Here is a 16,914-nt window from a genome sequence, read left to right as displayed (position 1 = left end):
ATCAACACCCTCCCTCTCTTAGTACCCTCTCACCTCTCATCTCGTATTTGGTCTTTGTAGCAACTGTCACAATTGTGATTACTTGTATAATGTCTGGCTCCTCAACTAGGATGTAAACTCCAAAAGATTAGGAATGAAGTCTATTTTGTTTATCTGATCTTCCAGTCCCTGGCACGAGCATGATAGCTAGTTGTTACTCAATATATTGTTAATTGAAAGTTTTTTTCAACGAATGTACACTAGTCACTGTTGGAGGCACTTGATATATACCAGCGGTGGGAGGTGGTGGGGGAACACAACAAAAAGATAAAATCCGTGCCATCATGAAGCATGTATTCTACTGGGGCAAGGATCTGCTTAAACAAGATAACTGAACTGTGGGGAACGTTAGAGAGAAAGTCTCCTCATTATAACAGCCAAATGTAGGGTATGCTAAGGAGAGAAAAGTAGAGCAGGACAGAGGGACATGAGACATCATTTTGTGGGTTGGTGTATGAAATTTTTAGATTGGGCCGGGTGCAGTGCCTCATGCCAGTAATCCCAGCAACTTGGGAAGCTGCGGCTGGAGGATCACTTGAGCTCAGGCGCTCCAGACCAACCCCAGGGAACATGGTGAAACCCTCTCTCTACTTTAAAAAAAATACAAAAATTAGCTGGGTGTGGTGTTACATGCTTGTAGTCTCAGCTACCCGGGAGGCTGGGGTGGAAGGATTGTTTGAACTCAGGAGGTTGAAGCTATAGTGAACCATGATTATGCCACTGCACTCCAGCCTGGGTAACAGAGCAAGACTCTGTCTCAAAAAAAAAAAAAAAAAGAAAGAAAGAAAGAAAGAAAAGAAAAGGAAAAGGGAAAAAACGAAACAAAACAAAACACATGTAGATTGCGTGACCAGGGAAAATCTCAGTGAGGATGTGACTTTTGCGTAAAGACCCGAAGGAATTGAGGCAGCTGACAATGAATGTGGGTATCTGCGCAAAGAGCATTCCAAGCCAAGGGAGCAGTAAGTGCGAAGCCTCTGAGGCCCTGAAGGTAGGGAACTGTTTTAGGAACAGCCAGGAAGCCGGTGTGAGTGAAGCGAATGAGGGGAAGAAAGTCAAAATGTAGACTTCGAATGTGTCTTTTGTATCTGTGGAAACAGTTATACAGGACATTTCTTGGCCAGTGCTTCTAACCAGCATCTACACTAAAACCATGGGTTTCAAACAACTTTTTTTTTCTCTTTTACACAGAGGCTTACTCTGTTGCCCAGGTGAGAGTGCAGTGGCGTGATCTCAGCTCACTACAACCTCTGCCTCCTGTGCTCAAGTGATCTTCCCACCTCAGCCTCCCGAGTAGCTGGGACTCTGGAGCACACTGTACCAGAAGTAGTCCCATTTGGCTCATACACCTACACGGAGACTTTCAACAGACATTTGCCTCCAACATCTGAATGAAATTACAGCCTCTAAAGTTACAACCACATGGTGATCCTTAGGTCTGATAAGTTCCTAGAGATTAGTTCTCTACTCCAAAATTCTTTTTCTTAAACACTTTTTTTTTTTTTTTGAGACCGAGTCCTGTTCTGTCGCCCAGGCTGGAGTGCAATGGCGTGATTTTGGCTCACTGCAACCTGTGTCTCCCTGGTTCCAGCAATTCTCCTGCTTCAGCCTCCCGAGTAGCTGGGATTACAGGTGCCCACCACCACGTCTGGCTCATTTTTTTTTTTATTTTCAGTAGAGACAGGGTTTCACCATGTTGGCCAGGCTGGTCTCAAACTCCAATCTCAGGTGATCCACCTGCCTCGGCCTCCCAAAGTGCTGGGATTACAGGTGTGAGCCACCATGCCTGGCCCTTCTTAAACACATTTTTAAAAACTTTTACTTTTTTGAAAAGATAACACAAGATAAAGATACAAAAAGATATACTAAAACAGTCAGTCTCCTGTGGATAAATTACAGTGTATTTGCAATGGAATTCTACACACTTAAGCAAACAAACAAAAATGAACTATTGATGTAGGCAACAACGTGGATGGTTATCACAAATATTATGCTGAGCGAAAGGTGCCAGCTAGACACAAGAGTACAGACAATATGACCCCTGCATATGACCTTAAAGAACAGGCAAAACTAATCTTCGGTGACAGAAGTCGGAATTGCGGTTACCTAAGTGAGGGATGACTCATTGGGAGGATAAAATGTTTTATTGTTCTAATGGTGGAAAGAGGGGTGTAGATGTATGCACTAAGCTGCAGTGTGAAAATCTGTGTATTTTATTCTATGTATGGAATAATAATAACAAAGTCTCCTTTCCACTACATATGGCTCCCAGCTACCTCCCCGGAGGCCACTCTTCCAGTGGGGGTTTCTTAGTGCCCCGTTTCTTTCACGACCTTTATGCCAGGGGCAGAGTCCTGGGAGCATGCCAGGGAGACACCAGAGGCCAAGGCTGCTCCATGGCGCAGCTGCACTGGGCCATGGCTTGTGTACATACCCTTTGGCTTTCTACGGCTCTTTTACCCCTAGAACCCTTTCTCTCTCTCCTCCTCTTCCTTCTTTCATCCCTCCCCTAAGGAGGCAGCTGTGGCATTGAGGCCTTGAGAGGTTGCTGATCCTTGCTAAACAGTGTTGCTTCTCCTGGCCCTCCTGGGTGCGCCTGCCTGGAGAGGACACTGCGTGCTGATCAAACTTATTGTTGACACATTCCTTCTCTCTTTTATTCTCTCCCTTCTGATACCTGGACTGATCCCTAGGACTTCCTGCTCCCTGGGTGCTCAGTCTCAGTGAGCTTCCCTGGTCGCAAGCCCTGATATGCTTCCCTTCCACGGGGCAGTCTTGATAACAATCTATTTTGTATTTGCACATAAACCGGGCTGAGGGTCTGTCTTATCTCCAACCCCCCCATCCCTGGGGCCCAACTCCTAGCAGCATTCTAAGATTCCGTCCCTCCCCTAACCTGGGGCTTCAGCCCAGCCCCATCTGTGTCTTTTATCTTATCATCTGGGGTCCTCCTCCTACCAGATCTCCCGGCCTGAGGACAGAGGTCCTGAGTCACGTTCAAGACAATTTGGCAAGCGTTTTTGGAGCAAGGCAGAAAGTGAAGGGCACTACCCTGTTCCTCGACTTCAAAAATCGAACGCGGGAGGAATGGTGCACAATTCAGGCCCAGTTATAACAGCTCCTAATACCCAATATCTTGTTTTGGTCCTTCGTGAATACCAGGCATCCATCAGCGAACCTTCCATGCATGATTTCTCTGCATTTTCAAAACAACCCTGTGAGGATTAGCCCCATATTGGAGATGAAGGAGCTGAGGAACGAGGTTTTAAAGCGGGCATGTGGTCGCCAGAATTTGAATAGCAACTTCCCTAAGGAAACGCCCTCTTTAGACTCCAGGGGAGAGGAGGATCCCAGTAGGAGTCCGCCAGCAGGAGCTGAGTCTGGCCTGGGGCATTTAGTTATGCCACACCCTTTCTGCACAGTTCTCTCCCGCGTCAGGGGCCTGACAGGGAGGGGGGCTTCGGGCTAGCGTCTCGGCCGGAGGCAGGGACTTCAGAAGAGGCAAATACAAAGCTCCGCGTGGCAGAGGAACAGAAGGGCGCGGGGGAAAGCGGTCCAAAGGAGGACCTTGTCGGCCCCCAGGGCACTGCAAGCCTCGAGGCGCTGCGAGCGGTGAGGTTGTTGCAAGCTCCCGCGGCGCGCGCAAACTGCGTGGAACTACTTCCCCGGGGCGGCTTCGGGGCCGGGGTCCCAGCAACAGCCTCACGGGGCGGCTGTGCGAGGCCCGAAGCCAGTTGCCAGCTCCCGGGCGCGGCCACGTGCGCTCCGCCGGGCTTGCACGCTCCGCCGCGCCGGGCCGCGGGGCCACCGACAGGCACGCGCGCCCCCAGCGCGCACACACTCCCGGGCACGCACACCGACGGCCCGGCCCACGTCCGCCACGCCCCGCCTTCCCCCGCGCCCCGCCTCCGCCCTCGCGGCGCCGGCCGCCGCCCTCCCATTGGCCGCACGGCGCGTGACGCGCGGCGCCCGGCCCCGCCCCTCGTCAGTCACTCGGCGGAGGCGGCGCTGGCGGGGACTAGTCTCGTCCGGAGACTGGCAGCGGCGGCGGCGGCGGCGGCCGGAGCTCGAGCCCCAGCGGCTGAGGGCGGGCGGGCGGGCGCGGGGGAGGGAGGGGGGCCGGTCCGCGACGACTCCCCGGACGGCGTTTCTCCTCCGAGCGGCGCCGGTTTCGGCTTGGGGGGGGCGGGGGTACAGCCCATCCATGACCATGGGCGACAAGAAGAGCCCGACCAGGTACCTGCTCCGAGCGGAGGGGGCGGAAGGGGAGGGAGGGCTGGGGGCGGGCGGGGGCCGGCAACGACTAGGCCCCGGAGCCACCCGGGGCGGGGGGAGGCGCTGCTAAGATGGAGATCCGGGGGCGGGGGGAGGCGGCGGGCGGTGGCGGCGGCGGCGGGAGGCGGTGTCGCTCCCGCTCGGGGCCGGCGGCCGTGCGCGCCGCAGCCATGGCGGCTCCTCCTCAGCCGCCCTCCGCCGCCGTCGCCGCCGCCGCCGCCGCCGCCACTCCTCCCAGACAAAGGGAGATTTAACCAGGTGGGGAGGGAGGGAGGGCGCGAGCTTGGGAGGGGAGAGGGAAGGAGCCGGCCCACTCCCCGCCGCCGGCCTCGGGCTGCCCCTGCGCGCCCCCTCCAGATCCGGCCCGCGGCTCCCCTCCCGGCCCCCCCAGCCCCACGCTCAAGTCCACAAGTCCGCCCGCTTCCTGCGCCCGCCGCGGCCCTTCCCGGGGCGCCGCCGCCACCGCCTGGTGTGCAAGGCTATCCGGCCTGGGCCCGGGGCTTGCAGGGTGCCAGTGGGGGCGCCCCCTTCCCTTCCTCGCTCCCTCTTCCAGTCCCCGGAAAGGGTGGGTGGGTGGTCTCTCGAGCGAAGTTTCCAGCATTGGATTCCTGCGAAATTACGACGGCTCACCCGCGCTTGTGTTTTGCTGTCTCTCCCCCGTTTTCCTGCTCCCTGCCTCTGCCCTCCCTTTCCCCCCACTCTCCACTCCTCCGAAGGCCAAAAAGACAAGCGAAACCTGCCGCAGACGAGGGGTTTTGGGATTGTAGCGTCTGCACCTTCAGAAACAGTGCTGAAGCCTTTAAATGCAGCATCTGCGATGTGAGGAAAGGCACCTCCACCAGGTACTTGAAGATCTGTGTTACCTTTTGTTAAAGGACTTTTTTTTTTGTTTGTTTTTTAAAGTGAGGGAGAGGGTAGTGAGCCTTACTTTCTGTCCTCTTTCCAACTTGTTGATTAAGGCTTTTTTTGCATTTGGGGGTGGGTTGTGTATGTTTTTGGGTTGAGTGTATTATGTGTTGGGTGAAAAGCCTTGTGTTCACTAAATGATTTATGGGAGGGAATTTTCCCAGGTTTTCATCTTATTTCAAACAGACACTGGATTTATTTGACACTTGTGTCTGTTGGCTTATTGGTATTGACTGGGGAAGAGAGGAAGCAGTACTATCGCTATGGATTGTAGGACATAGACCTTTTATATTTTTGCCATGTGTAGAGTGGTTTTAATTTGCCTGTCCCGAGTTATTTTTCTCTTGTCTGAGAAATTTAGTGGGGGTAGTAAGGCTGGCTGTGCTTTTCCTGTATTGAGCTGCAAATGTCTGTTACTTTCTTGCACTGGAAAATAAATGTCGCTATTTGATAAAGTAAGTGCATTTTGTGGGAGGCTGAGCTGTCAGTTTTGTTTTGTTTTGTTTTTTTTCCTTTGACTAGCTTATGTGGCGTGGTGATGGGGGACGATTTTGTACAATGGTGAAATGGGCGTAACTATATGGAAGTTTGTGTTTAAAGCTGTATTATGATTAAAAGAATGTTGAAAGAATTCCTTTCCATTTTGATGAAGGTCGTAAACTGCATGTGATATTAAAATGAGTTGAACTACTTTAGATTTAACATTCATAAATACTTGGATAAAATGTCAAGACTGATTTTGTAGTCTTCCGGTCATGTTATAATTTGTGTCTGGAATTTGTTTCATTGACGTTAGAGTTTGAAACTGTTCTTGGTGTCATTTAGTGAACAGGCATTGGCTTGTGTGAGACAGAATGAGTTTTTGGTGAATCCTTTAAAACATTACAGTTGATTGCCAAAAGTCTCATTTTATCAGGTACTGTTTTTGAATTGGTGACATTCCAGTATGACTGTGTAGTAGTACTTCACAGTGCCAACTGGATATTGTTCTTTGATTAGATGAATATGTCATGTTAAGATTTCATTGGTTTATTTATACCTGGGATTAAATAGGATTACTGGGCAACCCAAAATAATCTTAACTCTGGGATTAATTGGCCTAATTATTGTTTCTGTGAATTGCACTCTTTGAATAATGAGACCTTTGAATAAAAATACTCAACTAAAAATATTACCCCATACGTTGTTTTAAGTGCATTTTTGTATTATCATGGAATATATCTAAAGTAAAAAACACGCATCAGTAGTTTCATAGATTTTGTTTTGCTGTCTAAAATAGGGAATTCCATCAAATGGCATGAAAGTTTTTAGAAATGTATTTGTTACTTAAAGCAGTAGTGATTGTATATTATTTATGAGTAATGTTTTTTACATGTAGAATCCCTCAGAGGCCAAACCTCTTTATTGTGGTTTTGCTTTGAGTGTTACCGTAGATGATGTTCAAGTAAATGACTAGGAAACTCCTAAGAACTTGAGAATCTTACTGGTGAAGAGAAACGTAAACCAAATTCAAAAGTTTATGTCTGATTTATTGCTGGGAATGATTATCTCATAATGAAATGCATTTCAGTTTTTAACATGCATTTAAAAAAACCTTACTCATCAATTTTTCGGAAGCACATGGAAGGTTTTGACTTTTGAAAACAGTATATATGTTTAAAGTTTTTTTCAGAGCCACAGATGACAGTTGAAACTTCGCTTACAAATACTGAATTATTCACAGTGAAAATATTTTAGAATCTATTCAGGAACAAGGAAAGGCATGTACTTTAAGGGTCTTCGAGTAATTTTCTGATGCCATTTAATAGGATTTGAGTACAGATTTAACAGGTATGAGGACTGAAAACTGTGTCCATTCATGACACTCTTAACTGGCCACAATTTGTTTCAATTTGGTTATTGTCAATATTTTGGTGTTCTAGAGCTATTCAGAAGTCATCATTGATTGGAATACAAATAACGTTTTGGTTTTCCTACATTATGAACAGGTTTTATGTGGAGAAGTGAGTTTGACAGGTTTTCATCCTATCCTGTCTCGTGTGTTAACTGTTGGTTAATCTCTTTGTGATACTGGTTACTGCCATGTTTTTTTTTCTTGGGCTTCTTGTATTTTTTTTGTACCTCAAAGGTTTGAATATGAACTTGACATTTTCTGTCTTGTGTAGTTTTAATCAGACTTGGTATTGAATGATGGCAGTAGAAAACTTGTGTTTTGAATGCTGGATAATAGGCAAATATTTGTGATTTTTAGAATAATTTGTTTCGGGGCACAGAAATTGTGTTTCATTGCTCTGAGCTGGTGTTATGTATTTTAAGAATTCTAGCTAGTTGGCTAGCCGGTGGTTATTTGGCAGTTTTTGATCATTCTCATCACTGATCATCTACCAGTCAACCAAGGAAACCACCTATGACTTAGTGGTAGGCCGGTATGATAGAGAACTATATTTGCCCTTTGAGGGTAGAGTTGATACTGCTGATTTGATCGGGAAAATACTGCCATTCGTCTAAAGAACACTTATTAAATTCGTAGGATATGAAAGATGCTGCTGAAGGGATTGGAGAGAGTCGAGGGGAGTGTTAAAAGGTTGATAAACCATGTATGGGAATGACCATAATTCCAATTATAAAGGCTCTACGGAAGGAGGGGTCTGGCTTAGGGAATCAGTTAGAAGGATTCCTTCTTCTCCATTTCTTTTGGACAAGGATAGTTAGTTTTTACAAAATCACCTGGCCCCATTTCACTGTTACCATGTACATCAGATATTTTTAATTCTGCAGGTGGAAGTGTTAAGGTGATTGAGAATGAAGTCTTTTTTCTTCTTTTTGGAGCAGCAATAGAGCCGAATGAACGATGAGATGGTCTTAAGGAATCTGTTAAGGGAAGAAGGTGACCTAGGCTGTGTGGAGGTTCAGGGGCAGCAGGAGAGATCTGTATGTTAGATGTATTGTCAATACGTGTTGGGTTTCTTTGGTTCTTTGATACACTTGTTTTTCTAACTAGACTGTCTACTCTTGATGCCTTTCTGGTTATGTATATCCTTTTTTTGGAGACAGGGTCTTGCTCTGTCATCCAAGCTAGAGTGCAGCGGCTTGATCGTGGCTCCCTACAGCCTCAACCTCCCTGGCTCAAGCGATTCTTCTACCTGAACCTCCTGAGTAGCTGGGACTATTGGTGTGCACCACCTTCGGCACATTTTTGTATTTTTTGTGGAGACAAGGTTTCGCCTTGTTGCCCAGGCTTGTCTTGAACGCCTGACCTCAAGTGATCCTCCTGCCTTGCAGGCGTGAATGATAATTTACTTATAACACCCATTATAAGTGTGCAAATCAATGATTTCTAGTCATTTTGAAGAGTTGTGCAGCCATCACCACAACCCAGTTTTAGAACATTTCCATCATGTCAAATGGTTTCCTCATATCCATTCTGTAAGTCTTTAACACAACAGAATGGAGACGTCATGGGCAACAGGTGTTGTTTCCCTACCATGCTGATGTACTCTGAGCCTTTCAAGGTAGAAAATAAAAGAGTGTATGTTAGAATGTGTGTGGAAGGTGGCAAGTGGCTGGGGGAGAAACACTATCCGTTCCTTAAATGATAGCTAAAGTAGTATTTCCCATCCTGCTTTGCCAGTCTCAAGAAAGAGGATACCAGCTTCCAAAAGTAGAAAAAAAACTGCAAATGAATGAATGTACCCAACTGTGTTTTTGTTTTGTTTTTTTTTCTTTGTATTTTCTACCTTCCTACAGTTCCAGCTAATTTTTTTTGTTGTTGTGGTGGTTTTTTTTTTTTTTTTGGTAGAGACGGGGTCTTGCTGTGTTGCTCAGGTTGGTCTTGAATTCCTGGCCTCAAGGGATCCTCCTCCTTTGGCCTCGCAAAGTGCTGGGATTTGCCCACCCCCTAACTGTTGTTTTGTTAAGTTGTATTTCTCAAGGTTGGGCAGAGTAGCTTCTTAGACTTGGTGATTTAATTTTACTTTTGTGGTCTTGTTATTTCTCTGCATTCAATGTTACCTTAATTGTAAAATAAAAATTACCAAGACATTGCTGAATATAGTTGTTGATTAGTGTTCCCTTGATAGTAGTCCTGCATTTTTACTTTCAGCTACTGCTTAATCACAGTCACTTGCAAAATTGGAAAACGTTTACTTTGGCTAATTACCGTAGGTTTAGAACTTTCTGGTCTTCAACTCCAGAAATGTATCACTGTATTGAGATCATGTTTTATTTCATCCTTGTTTATTTGAATACTGCCGCTCTGAAAAAGTTGGCTGTTTTTGGAGCTTTTGTAGACAAGTATGAGTGAGAAAATTAGGTGTAGAATAAAATTGTGTAGAAATAATTATCTTTGGAAAAAGTTGGTATTCAGGATATTGAATTGCTTCTTAGCAGCTGTTTTATATGTAATGTTTCCCTTGTTTGAGAACTTACCAGTTTTTCGCAGTTGTAACTTTGGACTGTCCATCCCCCCCTTAAATTGAGATACCCTGCAACCCAAAATCTCTTGAACAGTCATGAAGTACTTTAGAAGTTTTATGGAAAAACATGACATAGTTATGATCTTTGCTGGAATCTTCAAAAAGGCATCATCTTGTGATGCTTTTTAGGTAGAAAAACTCCCAGAATAAGATAAGATACCTGCACTGGGCAAAGCCAAGCCTCTTACTCATGTTTCCTGGTAATCCACAGCAGTGGTTTTGCTCCTTTCGTCATATTGTTTTTGTTGTAGTGTTTGTCTTTCATAAAAATTCTCCATAAAAATACGTAAAAATTACCTGTCTTCCAAATGAAACTTTATCAAACCTTTCAAGCTGAAAACTGGTACAATTTTAAGATCATTCTTACCCAGGAACAGAGTAATAATTTATTTTGTGTTTACTGTTGCATTGGACTTACTGATTTATTGGTATGACTTGATCTTATGTGTACTTGGTGACCTTAAAGTAAATTACCTGAGTAGTTGTGGTCATTTGACAAGTTTTTATTGAGCACACAGCCATTTGTGCTCTTGGTGTACAGTGGTGTAAAGACAGACCAGGTCCCTGTTCTTATGGAGCTTAAAATACTATGGACAGGAAGAGAAAGTAAACAAATGAACAGAAAAATAAGAATTTCAGCTAGCGACAAGTGTTATGAAGAATTTAGAACAGGATAAGGAACTACACAGAGTGATGAGAACTGGGTGGAGTGACTGCTTTATAGACAGTGTTGAGATAATGCATTTACTTTTTTAGGAAAAAGTAAGGCTACTTCCTTTTGGAGCCAGGGATAATTCTTAAGTAGGTTTACCTGTGCCATTTAGCTCGTTTGGTTGGGGGGACGGACAGCTTTTAGATTTGGAGCCCTTGTGCATAGGCTACTAAACTGGTAAACTTAGTTGCATGTTGTAGACTAAGCCCAGGCCAGCTAATTTACTAGTATTTTTATTAGTCATTAAGGTGGAAGATTATGAATGGATTCACTTACATATTATTTATTCATGTGGCATATATTTGTTGTGTATTTCAGTAAGTGCTGAAGAAAATTCTAAGATTAAGAAAAACTTTCTCAAGTAGCTGTAGTTTGCCAAAATAGTTATTAGAACTAACTCAGTTCATTAGTACTTTCAGTAAATAGTAGGTCTCTCGTGTCCTAAATGACTTGAGCTAATACATTCTACAGTCTTTCTGGCCCTTGTTCTCTCTTTTGCCTCATTACCCATGCTTTTTCTCTTTGTGGCATCTTTTGTGTTACTTTTCATAACTAGTACTCCCACTTCCCTTTTTACCTGTAGGTACAAACTTTTCCTACTGTAGCATACACAGAAGTGCACAAGTAAGTATAAGGATTTGATAAACTTTTGCAAAATGAGCACACTTTGCAACTAGCACCCAGATAGATTTTTTTTTTTTGGGAGACAGGTTTCTGGCTCTGTTGCCCAGGCTAGAGTGCAGTGGTGTGATCACAGCTCACTGTAGCCCCAACTTTGGGGCCCAGGTGATCCTCTTACCTCAACCTTCTGAGTAGTTGGGACCATAGACATGTGTCACCATGCCTGGCACATTTTTAAGAGCTTTTTTTTTTTTTTTTTGTTTTTTTTGAGCCAGGGTCTCCCTATGTTGCCTAGGCTAGTCTCGAATTTCTGGGCTCAAGGGATCCTCCTGCCTCAGCCTCCCAGAGAGGAGTTATTATAGGCATGAGCCACTGTGCTGGCTTGCACCTAGATTCTTAATCAGATTCTTAAAGAGAACCTTACTAGAACATTACTGGAAGCCCCTTGTACATTGTCCCCTGTGGACCACCTCCCCCACCCCCATCCTGTCTTTTAATACTAGAGATCAGTTGTGCTTGTTTTTGAACTTTCTGCAAGTGGAGTATACTATGAATACAGTACACAGTAAGTACTGTATGTACCACTGTGTATATATGTATATACAGTATACTCCACAGTGAGTGAAACAAGCCAGACTCAGAAGTGTATATACTGTATGTACCACTTTGCTTAGTAGCCACAGTGTATGCACTGTGGTACATACATATACTTCTGAATCTGGCTTGTTTTACTCATGGTCAGGTGTGCAGGATTCATTCATGTTGTTGTGTGCAGTTCTTGCTTATTTTACCAGTGCTGTTCTATCCTAAGAATATCTTAGGCATTCAACTCTGCATGCAGACCCTTCCTTACACGTTCTAGAGGGAGGACCTGTCTTCACCCTGTGTTTATTACCCACATACTTGAACAGCTGTCTCCTCCAGGCATCATTATGCAAAAGGAATGAAACACGGTGTGTACAACTTTCTAGAGGACGTAAAAGGAGTCAGCTTTTGCCTCTCATCAATAGTATTGTTTATCAGTCATTTCTTTTTCGAGGCATTGGTTGAATAAATGGGAAAATTCCTGCTTTCAAGGAACTTAGCAGACCTGTTGACAGATGAGACCATAAGAGGAAAGCCAGTGAAGCACCCAGTGATGTGAACGCTATGGTAGGCATGGAATGAGCAGGTACATAATAGAGACTGCAAGTGCTTTTTAGAAGTTAGAGATTCATTCTCTGGGGCTTCATCGGGAAAATCCTCACTGAATCTGGGATCTAAACTGGGCCTTATGATTCTTGGATGTAGGGTTTATTGTATAGGTTAATACAAGTTACTTATTAATAGTTGTTTGCCCACTTCCCTATTGACTATCTTCAGGTGACAACATCCACATCTTCCCACATCTCCCCAGGAGCTGGTGATTCCCAGATACTATTCGTTAACTAGCGTCACCACTCCCATGCACACACAGTACAAACAAATCCAGCTGCTCCCTGGCATCTCTACTTGACAACTTAAAGGCAGTTCAGATCCCACAGGGTGAAAAGCTGAATTCATCTGTCAGAGTGTTTTCTAATATCCCAAATTGATTATGTCCCATTCCTGCTTAAAATGATCTCCTGATTCTCACTGCCTTTTGGATAAAATCCAATCCTGAGTATCATAAGGGGCTTGTGATTTGGTCCTTTTCTGTGTTGTTCTTTAGAATTTCTGGAAGCAGCCTATCATCGCTCCATCTGCCCTCCATACACAGCGTTTGTGTGTGTTACGCCAAACTGCTTGGTGTTTTCCAGTAGTGGACCATGATATCTCACTTCCTTACCTTACCTTCTTATACTTTTCCTCTGTGTCTTCTTCTGAAATGCTTCTTCGTTTTGTCCAGGCCGACTCCTGTTTGTCCTTCCATGTGTCTCAGGAAGCCTTTCCATTCCCCTCCAGTCATTCATACCTCTGTCATAACACATAGACTGTATTTTTTATTTGATTTCCAATCTGCCTCTGTTAGGTTGTCACCTTTTTTGAGGGCAAGACCTTTTTGTTGCATAGCTTTAGTTTGCTGTGTCTGTTACAATGCCTGGCATTTGGTAGTGGTTGAGTAAATATATACAGAATAAATGAAGACTGGGAGAAGGAGTTCCAGTTAAGAGTTCTAATAAATAACTGTTTTTTCAAAGTCTTGGGGCTTTCATCTTGTGTGTTGAAAGTTACTGGATTAGGGGAAAGTTGTCTTTATGAAGTGTGCCCTTAAAACTAGTTTTCCTGTTTTTCTGTTGCAGTTCCCACCCCCCATAGCCCCCAAAAAAACAAGTACTAGAAGTTAAACATGGAACTGTAGTCTTGGAGGCTGTAGGCAATGCATTTAAAGTACTTCTGGAGTGGTTTTGAGCTTCAGAGCATTGACACACTTCCCTAAATAACTGTGACAATTCTATTTGCTGTTGCCCATTGGTGATTTCAGTGGTCAGTAGTCATATTGGGAAGTCTAATAATAAAGCGGGGGATCAGTCATGTGCCAAACCAGTTGTGGGGAATAAAAAATAAGATGTGATAAGCAACTACATTCCCATTTGTAAACTGGCATCTACGGCAGTTTAAAAATGGTGGCAAAACCATTCTGAGTATTGTTGGAAATGTTACGTTGTCTGTTCTGCCATGTTAATATACCTTTAAGTTGATAGTTGCATCCTGTACCCTTGGTAGTCATACTTTGTACGTTGTGTATGCCACTATCCTCTTGAGTAATTTGGATTAATTAGTTTGGTTAGATTGAAGTCTTGACTCATTCACTTCACTCATTTATTTAGCTGTATTTTCAGTTCCATGCAGTGAGTGACACAGACTATGGTGCCAAAAAGGAATTCTCAGTAAGGGCAATGCACATAAATTACTGTGTTACTCAGAAATCATGAATAGTTGAAATCACAAGGTAAATGGTGAAAATTTTGTTTTCAAATAGGATTAGATATGACTTTCTTCCCTCCTTTCTTCCCTCTGTCAATTTAGAAAATCTACTTAAATTATCCTGTGGTTGGGAAAAGAAACTAGTGGAAGGAATATGTTAAAAAAACCTCTTTATTAAAATGTATTGAAAATATTTTTCTCTACAATTTAAGAGCATTAGCAAATACAACCTAGGATGAAACTTTAATAGCCTTTGAGAGGGACGAGAAATGAAATTAAGGGTGATATATGATGCCAGTATCATTGATGTATTGGGTCTCATAATACATACAATGCATGGTAGTTAGTCATAGGGAGAAAACAAACCTGGTGACTGGTTTTTAAGAACAAATCAGATTTCTTGTGTATCTATGTGGTTTAACTGTTCTTGTCCTTCTTTTACAAAGAACCTTAAACCTTAAACAGGTTTAATATCGTAAGTGCTACAAAAATAGTCAAGATTGTAATAATTAGGAATCTCGCTCAAACTACCTTAGGTCAAAAAAGCCAAAAATGTACTGGCCACGTAGCCAATGAGAGAAGGTTGATGTTTGAACTCAGGGAAATGGGAAGAACTGCAAGAATCAGGACTCCTGTCACTTGACTAGTCCCTAGATTAAAACAGAAAAACAAATAAACCAAGCTCATCCATCATCCCGCTATTCAGAATTATTTATTGAGCAGTTTGTTCATTGGACCTCACATACTTGAGTAACTACGGTTTTTTAGGTACTTTGCTTTTATAATGATATTTCATTGAATTTTCAAAGTGATGATTCCCTGTGGGAGTGGGAGAATTATGCCATGTGTTATATGAAACAAATTGAGTTTGATTTTTAAAGGCATGTATTCTGGCTTGTTGGTTGATAGAGTTCATTTTGGTTTCTTCTTCTAAGGGAAAAGTTTTATGAACACTTAATGGTTTTAGAGTTCTAATTGTAGAAAATAAAGATAAAATCTAGATTTCTTTCAGGATTATTTTCATTTTGGGAAGAACCAAAACATTGGATTCTTATAGTATAGTTAACTTTGCCCAAATCTTCCATTAAAGAATAATTATGTATACAAGGGAACTCAGACTTAATATTTTTGTTCTAAATTTGTTTAGAGTGCTGGTTCTCAAACTTTTAGCATGTTATCAGAATCACTTGGAAGCCTTCTTCAACACATTGCTGGGTCCCATTCCCAGAGGTTCAAAAAATTAGATGTTGGATTTTTTTTTTTTTTTTTTTTTTTGAGACGGTCTCGCTCTGTCACCCAGACTGGAGTGCAGTGGGGTGATTTTGGCTCACTGCAACCTCCACCTCCTGGTTCAAGGGAGTCTCCTGCCTCAGTTTCCTGAGTAGCTGGGACTACCGGCACCTGCCACCGCGCCTGGCTACTTTTTTGTGTTTTTAGTAGAGACTGGTTTTCACCTTGTTAGCCAGGATGGTCTCGATCTCCTGACCTCGTGCTCCGCCTGCCTCATTGTCCCAAAGTGCTGGGATTACAGGCGTGAGCTACTGCGACTTGCCGATGTTGGCATTTTCAAAGTAAACTTAAGTGGTCAGCATTTATAGGAACCATGTTTTTGGCATTTGAGGTGATTCCTTAATTGATGAAAACATTGTGCAAAGTATAGGCGTGTTTATAAATTAGGGAACCATATCAATTAAATTCGTATCTTTTTGCATTCTAAAATCATCTATCTTGCATTATTAGCATTTAGGGTTGGATTTCAGATATGTTTTAAAAAAATCTCATTTCTGGCTGGAATGTGGTGGTTCATGCCTGTTATTCTAGCACTTTGGGAACCTGAAGCAGGAGGCTTGCTCACAGTCAGGAGTTTGAAACCAGCCTGGGCAACAAAGTGAGAACCTGTCTTTACAAAAATAAAATTAGCTGGGCATGGTGGTGCACATCTGTAATTCCAGCTACTTGGGAGACTGAGTCAGGAGGATCCCTTGATCTCAGGAGTTCGAGGCTACATTCATCTATGATTGTGCTCCTACACTCCAGCCTGGACCACAGAGCAAGACCTGGTCTCAAGAAAAAAAAAAAAATCCTTTTTTTGTGTGTGTGTGTGTTGCACAGTAGAGAGATGGAACCAGGTCTTATAATCAGTAAACAATATTCCAGTAAAAAGCCGGCAAAGAATGCAAATAAGTAATAAAAGAACTACAAATTAAGCCAGTAAATATGAAAAATGTATAGCCTTCCCATTACTCAAAGATTACAAAATAAGATAACCATTTTTTTGGCAAATCAAGTTTTAAAGATTAAAAAAAAAAAAACTTTAGTGAGACTGAGAGATAGGCATTCTTATAGACTCTTTGTGAGTATGGGAGTTGATTTACATTTTCTGGATGCCAATATGGCAGTTGGTATCAAATGCCTTTAAAATACTTGTACCCTGTGATCCAGCAATATAACTTCTAGGAATTTGTTTGACCTGCACATAAAAATTTCTGTTAGGAATTACATCATTATTATAGCAAAAAATTGAAAATGACCTTAATAGGGATCATTAGGGAATTGCCAGAATTATGGAACCACCATGATGGAATATTTTGCAGCTATTAAAAATGTTTTGTAGGTTTTCATGCCTGTCTTTTTTTTTAAAAAAAAGTTTTTCAGATCTGCCACACACTGCTGGCAAGAATGTAAAATGGTACATTCCACTTTGGAAAATAGTTTGGCAGTTTCTTACAAAATGAAACATATACTTACCATATGACCTAGCAGTTGCCTCCTGAACATTTATCCCAGAGAAATGAAAACTAATGTTCACAAAAAACCTGCCCACAGCTTTGTTTGTAATAGCCCAAAACTAGAAAAAACGTATGTGTTCTTCAGTTGGTGAATGGTACCTTCATACCATGGAATACTATTCAGCAACAAAAAGGAACAAACTATGAATACATAGAATAACTTGGGTGGACTCCTGGGGCTTTATGCTAAGTGAAAAAAGCCAATCTTAAA

General features: G+C 43.1%; 1 protein-coding gene across 1 annotated transcript in view; it reads left to right on the top strand.

The window, feature by feature from the left end:
• Positions 1 to 4,059: 4,059 nt before the first annotated feature.
• The window catches only part of RYBP (RING1 and YY1 binding protein), a 69,600-nt gene continuing 56,745 nt past the window's right edge, over positions 4,060 to 16,914 (top strand). Inside the window, exons 1-2 of the mRNA XM_028844364.2 lie at positions 4,060 to 4,275; positions 5,031 to 5,156. Coding sequence (XP_028700197.1) covers positions 4,244 to 4,275; positions 5,031 to 5,156 — 158 coding nt within the window. The 5' untranslated portion in view covers positions 4,060 to 4,243. The remainder of the gene's footprint in view (positions 4,276 to 5,030; positions 5,157 to 16,914) is intronic.

This window comes from Macaca mulatta, chromosome 2, assembly GCF_049350105.2.
Source record: "Macaca mulatta isolate MMU2019108-1 chromosome 2, T2T-MMU8v2.0, whole genome shotgun sequence".
NCBI classification, from domain to species: Eukaryota; Metazoa; Chordata; class Mammalia; order Primates; family Cercopithecidae; genus Macaca; species Macaca mulatta.
The sequence above is the reverse complement of the archived record's forward strand: the minus strand, read 5'-3'. Positions and strand labels throughout refer to the sequence as shown.